Here is a 6,249-nt window from a genome sequence, read left to right on the forward strand (position 1 = left end):
TGAAATAAATTGTGACGTATAAAATCAGTGAAACTAGTTGCGATCTGCACATTTAAATGGGTCAAGCACATTGCATGTAGGAACATGTTTTAAAACTGTGAATCAGCCATAAACATACTGAAATTTGTATTATGTACTCTAGTTTTACAGTACGGAGCCCAGTAGGTGGCAGCAGATTACCAAGACATTCTTTAAGGTCTCTAAAGGACGAGTGAAAACCAGTTTATTTAAAAATAAGCATCTACAAAGAGACTACCACTATTTCAAACGCTAAGATCTACTATTGCCCAGCGCTACTTGTTTTTTTTTAGCATGTTCCTGGTATTTGTTCTTTCACAATCTTAAAACAGTTTAAAAATTAAAATCTCATCGTTCAAATCCATTTACATTTGTTAGGATTTCTAGTAATTTCTAGAAGCGTTAAAATGGTCCCATAGTAAAATTCTACTGTTTTGTAATTCATATTCTCCTGACGATCAAGCAAAAAATAAAACTTTTTCCTTCTGTTTTTAAAAACTTGAAAAATGTGTCTGTTATTTTTTATAGTCCAAACTACTAATTGTATGACTCATAGAGCCATGTCTCGCCCTCTTCTCGATTTGGTTGCTTTCACCGTGATTGGTTGATCTGGTGATGACTCACAATGTATGAAATGATGCAAGTATCACGGTTTTTAACGGAGTCGTACACTTTAATCAGCCCGTCACAGACTATGTTGAAGAGACCAGTGTGTCAAGCCCACACAGTCTTTATGGGGTCAGTATGGACAATGCACCCAAACCTTGTTGGGACTCACTGGCTGCTCTTTTGTGTCTCCTTTAGCTTTATGTTTTTTGCGTTCACTGGTGTAGCTCATGCTGTAGATGACAGTGTGGAGGGAGGTGTTGTGGAAAAAGAAGAGGCTGTAAAACAGACACTAAACAGTTTGGGGATAAAGGGAGTGAGCGCTGTTGATCCGAGTTTATCTCAGTGTGTAAAACTGGGAGACAGCGAGCCTCTGGCCTTGCACTCGGAGGGTGATGTTGTGATCGGAGGGGTTTTCCCTCTGCATTATGTCGCCTCTAATCCACAGCACAGCTACCGCGTCAAACCCCAGATTACACCTTGCAGTGGGTGAGTGTGAGGTTACTGCTGATATCTGCTGTTTTTTTCATATTGGTTTGCTTTTTCATCGCAGCACATTCAAAAATCTCACATGTATAGATGTGTCTTCATCTTGTTTTGATATCTCCATGTTTCTCCTTTGCTGTCTACATGTAAAACTCTATATTGTTGTGATACTGAATCATAGTGTTTCATAAGGAATTACTATGTTTTTCTGCAGCTTTGACCACAGAGCCTTCCGCTGGATGATGACTATGGTGTTTGCAGTCGAGGAAATTAACCGCAATTCGAGCTTGTTGCCAGGTGTTAAATTAGGCTACCGGATCATGGACAGCTGTGATCATGTCCACACCAGCCTGCGAGCTCTTTTTTCTTTAGTCAGTCACTCCAATGCTGCGACGAGCGAGACCAGACAAATGGGAGAAACTGAAAACAGATCAAAAATGAAAAAAGATAGCGGCATTGGAATGGAGCGAAGAAGCCAGAGGATGCTGAAAAAGCGAGGCGGTGAAGTGAACACAGCAGTGCCTCACCATCTTGAAATTGCACTGGAGGAGATAAGGACGACACAATCTGAAAGTTCCTCCTGTCTGTCTGATTCTCCTGTGCCTGCTGTGATTGGCCTCGCATCCTCTTCCCCTACGAGAGCTGTGGCACACACTCTGGGCCCTTTCAGCATCCCACTGGTAAGAAATGAGCAAAAAGAAAAAGATCATGCACCGTATTTCATTCACACATGAGCTGCTGTCTTTTTCTTTCCTTCTCTATCACTTGTTTATGTAATAAATCACACAGTAGCATTTAAAAGTTAAACAACTTTAGTAAAGATGAAATTAATTCTGCGTCCTTCTAGGTGAGTTATTTCGCCACTTGCACCTGTCTTACGGACAAACATATGTACCCATCATTCCTGAGGACTGTTCCGAGTGACTTCTTTCAAGTCAGAGGTCTGGTGCAGCTGGTTACATTCTTAGGCTGGCTCTGGGTGGGCACTATGGGGACCACGGTGAGAGAAAACCTCTTTTTTTTATTAATAACTCCCCAACAAAGTCAGTTAGCACTCCAACTTAATTTGCAAATCATTTCTGTATATATTCCAGGATGACTACAGTCACTATGGCATCCAAGCATTCTCTAATCAGTTTAGACAACAAGGTGGATGTGTGGCGTTTCATCTCACTATCCCCAAATCACCCACAGCGGCTGAGATACAAGAAATGGCAGACGAGCTGCAGAGTTCAGCTGCACAGGTCGTGGTGGTCTTTGCTACAGAGGGACAACTGCTGGATCTGCTGTTAGAAGTAAGTTGATCACGAAGCTTTTATGCAGTGTTTAATTTGAATATATGACAGCAAAGAACATCTAAAGAATTGCTGTTTGTGGTAATTTTAAAAGTTCTTTATCTATGTTTTTTCCAGCTGGCTCAGAGAAACGTGACAGGGATACAGTGGGTAGCTAGTGAAGCCTGGGTGACTGCAAGACTGCTCACCTCACCCCACTTCCACCCTCTCCTGGAGGGAACACTTGGCTTCTCTTTCCCTGGAGTCAAGATTCCTGGCTTGAAAGAGTTTCTTTTGAATGTCCGCCCATCTCCCAAACCAGGGATGGAATTTGTCAACATGTTCTGGGAGGAGCAGTTTGGTTGTAAGCTAGAGTTTGGAGGAAATAGATCCAAAGAAAGTGACGCAGATATGCATAACTTCAATGATTTGAATGCTTTTGATCTTAAATCAGACCCTCAAAATAATTCTGTGTCCTTTGTCCGGCCTCCTGTTGGGCTAAAAAGCTTATTTAACTTGTCGCCTCGTGAATATGAAGGTGCTGCTGAAAATCCTGCATGCACAGGCTCAGAGGATCTGAGGTACACAGACAGCAGCTACACTGATGTATCTCAGGTCAGGATATCTTATAATGTGTATAAAGCCGCATATGCCATCGCCCACGCTCTGCAAACTTTATTGAACTGTGATTCTGCAGGGCCGAACAAGAAATGTACGAAGCACAAATCGTTTACTTCTGGGCAGGTAGGGGAAACAAAACGTGTAACTCAATCTTCATGTGATCAAGTTTTCCACCTTAATTCTTTAGTTTCTTTCATTTTCTTCTCCTACAGCTCCTGCATCACCTGAAGACAGTGAATTTCACAAACCAGTTTGATGAGAAAGTATATTTCGACTCCAGCGGAGAGCCAGTCCCTCTCTATGACATAATTAACTGGCAGAAGAACAGCAAGGATGAAATTAGGTAGAATATTGTACTTCTTGAAGATGCAGCAATTTAACTATCCGTTTAAGTGATCGTGATTAAGAAGCTTTACATATATTTTTTGTTACTATCTGAGCATTTAGATGAGTTGTGATGCAAAACTGAGTCACATATTGTTGTATTGTTGCTTAGATTTACTAAAGTGGGGAGCTATGATGGTTCAGCTCCACGAGGGCAACAACTGAAGATAGAGCAGAGCACCATTGTTTGGACAAAAGGGCAGTCACAGGTGGGTCACGTGTATCCTAAACTGATTTCATATCCATATACACTCTTTATTACACTGCATGACTTGTGCAGAGGGAACGTTGTGTTGCTCAGCTCTTCACTTTTCTGATCATTATTCAGGTGCCTGTATCTCAGTGTAGTGCTCCATGTCCCCCCGGCAGCAGACAGGCCAGACGTCCCAGAGAGCCCCACTGCTGCTTTGACTGTTTGCCCTGTGCAGACGGAGAGATCAGCAACCAGACTGGTATGTTTTGTTTATTCCTACATTTTCCAGAAGGGGATTTAGGTGCAGCGCATTTCACAAAGTCATCAACCCAAGTGGAAGTGGAGTGTTGACTCGCCATGTGTCTGCTTTACGTGTCCCCAAAGGTTCCACCGAGTGCACCAAATGTCCAGAGTACTACTGGTCAGACAAAGAGAAGGTAAAATGTGTCGCAGGTGTCGAAGAATTCCTGTCTTTCCGCGAGACCATGGGTATCATCCTGGTTGCGCTCACCCTTCTGGGTGTCGTCCTGACAACCATCATCACTATCGTCTTTTACCGTTTCCGCTCCACACCCATCGTCAAGGCCAACAACTCAGAAATAAGCTTCCTGCTTCTCCTCTCGCTCAAGTTCTGCTTCCTGTGCTCCCTGATGTTCATTGGCCGGCCGTCGGTGTGGACGTGCAGGCTCCGCAATGCGGCGTTCGGGATCAGTTTTGTTCTCTGTCTGTCCTGCCTCCTTGTTAAGACCATTGTGGTTCTCTTGGCTTTCCGGGCAAATTTATCAAGTTCCAGAAGTCTGAAGCTGTTTGGTCCATCTCAACAGAGGGCTCTGATTCTCTTCACTACAGCTCCTCAGGTGGGGAGGACATAGATCACTAATGATCACCTGAATTTATACATTTTTTTCTAAAGATCTTTCTATCCTCAGATTTGTCTCTGTGCTGGCTGGCTGCTGGCTGCACCTCCCGTCCCATTCAGGAACCCAACCTACCAAGCCTCAACTGGAAAAGTAAGATTGACTTGCTTTAAAACTGCTTTTATTTTTATTTTTTTGGTTTGTTTTACTGCCATCAAGAGTACACATAGGGGCATTAATGTACATAAGCATACAAAAAAAAAGTTCTCCGTGTTAAATATACTGATTGATCTGTTTAATGTGTTGTTGGACTTAATTAGATTGTTGTGGAGTGCAAGGAGCTGTGGCCTCCAGGATTTTACCTGGTCCTCGGTTACATTGGCCTGCTGGCCTTCGTCTGCCTCCTTCTGGCGTTCCTCGGACGGAAGCTGCCCGATACGTTCAACGAGGCGAGGCTCATCACCTTCAGCATGTTGATTTTCTGGGCCGTGTGGATCTCTTTCATCCCTGCTTACGTCAGCTCTCCTGGGAAGTTCTCTGTGGCCGTAGAGATATTTGCAATATTGGCCTCCAGCTTTGGACTGTTACTGTGTATTTTTGTGCCTAAATGTTACATAATTTTAATGCGACCTGAGAGAAATATTAAGAAAGGCATCACTGGAAAATACCCCAGATGAACTCATATCCTGTATGTCTTTGGTGTCCATCAAGATGATGTAAACAAAGGCTTTTTTAATCTGTCATCATGAATCAAATAGAAATTTTAATATGTTTGAATATTTAAATGTGGCATAATAAAATGTTATATTAAACATGTTTCCTTTTTTTTTTCTTTTCCAGTATAATGCGTCAAATAGGAACCTGACTAAAAAATACCTTATTGTTAATATAAACAGAGTGGTGGTATATGTTTTTTTCTATTACTACTTATGAGATTTCTGCAATTACAAAAGCATGTTTTGTTTGTTTTGTACTTCTCTATGCAGTGTAGACTCCATGTCAGTCTATGCCAGGACCTTTAAGGGCCTTTGCTGAGTCATTTGAGAGCCCGAGTCGTATTTAGGCACCCATTACAGACCTCACTCAAAACTCTGCATCTTTGAACATAAGGTTATCGGATCCTCTTTGTGAAACCTTAGTGACTTGAACTGTGGCATAATTTGCTGGAGCCTTTCAGATACACAGTTTCTCCTTCAATACAAAAGCAGAATGGGAGGCCTACTGACATCACAGAAACACGTGAACTCCTGCATATTCGATTGAATGCCTTCCTTTATTAATTTGAAAGGAAAAATCTGCAGTATGGCTATTGCACATGAAAGAAGTGTGCAATTAAGGCTCCTAAATCAGTTACAATGGCTCTACATCAACACAGCATGTTCTGATCTGACGAACTTGACCCTTGGTTTAATCAATCCAACCTTTAATCATGCTCATATTTGTGCACAACTGTACACTGTTCTTGTGATTCTTGCCCTGATATCTGTGTCATGCTCCATGGTCCTCCCTCTTTGTGCATTTCATTCTCAAGATTATGGTGCAAAAGCAGATAAACCATTTATTCATAATACAGTATATATTTATCACAATCCACCTTTTTCTATAAACAACATATTTTTGTGTGAGTACCCTTAGTGTAAGAGTTTGAGCACACATTGCTGTAATTTACAATATATATTCACAATACGCATCATTGTGTCATTCAAGATTCATGATTAAAGATTCATTTCATTTCTAGAGTATTTTCATAAACAAAACACAAGATGCTGTTCTAACAGTACAGGACAAATAAAAATAATAAATACCAATA

The 6,249-nt window shown here is 41.6% G+C and overlaps 1 protein-coding gene across 1 annotated transcript; it reads left to right on the forward strand.

Annotated features, from left to right (window-relative positions):
• The first annotated feature begins 826 nt into the window (after positions 1–826).
• Positions 827–5,116, forward strand: olfcu1 (olfactory receptor C family, u1). The gene is made up of 12 exons (XM_008305439.1): positions 827–1,113; positions 1,325–1,506; positions 1,609–1,790; positions 1,958–2,110; positions 2,205–2,405; positions 2,523–3,128; positions 3,218–3,348; positions 3,502–3,598; positions 3,718–3,841; positions 3,967–4,439; positions 4,512–4,592; positions 4,760–5,116. The coding sequence occupies exons 1-12, from the start codon at positions 827–829 to the stop codon at positions 5,114–5,116; spliced, it is 2,874 nt and encodes a 957-aa protein (XP_008303661.1).
• The last annotated feature ends 1,133 nt before the right edge of the window (positions 5,117–6,249 follow it).

The sequence above is a fragment of the Stegastes partitus genome, unplaced genomic scaffold (assembly GCF_000690725.1).
Source record: "Stegastes partitus isolate 25-593 unplaced genomic scaffold, Stegastes_partitus-1.0.2 Scaffold2507, whole genome shotgun sequence".
NCBI lineage: Eukaryota > Metazoa > Chordata > Actinopteri > Pomacentridae > Stegastes > Stegastes partitus.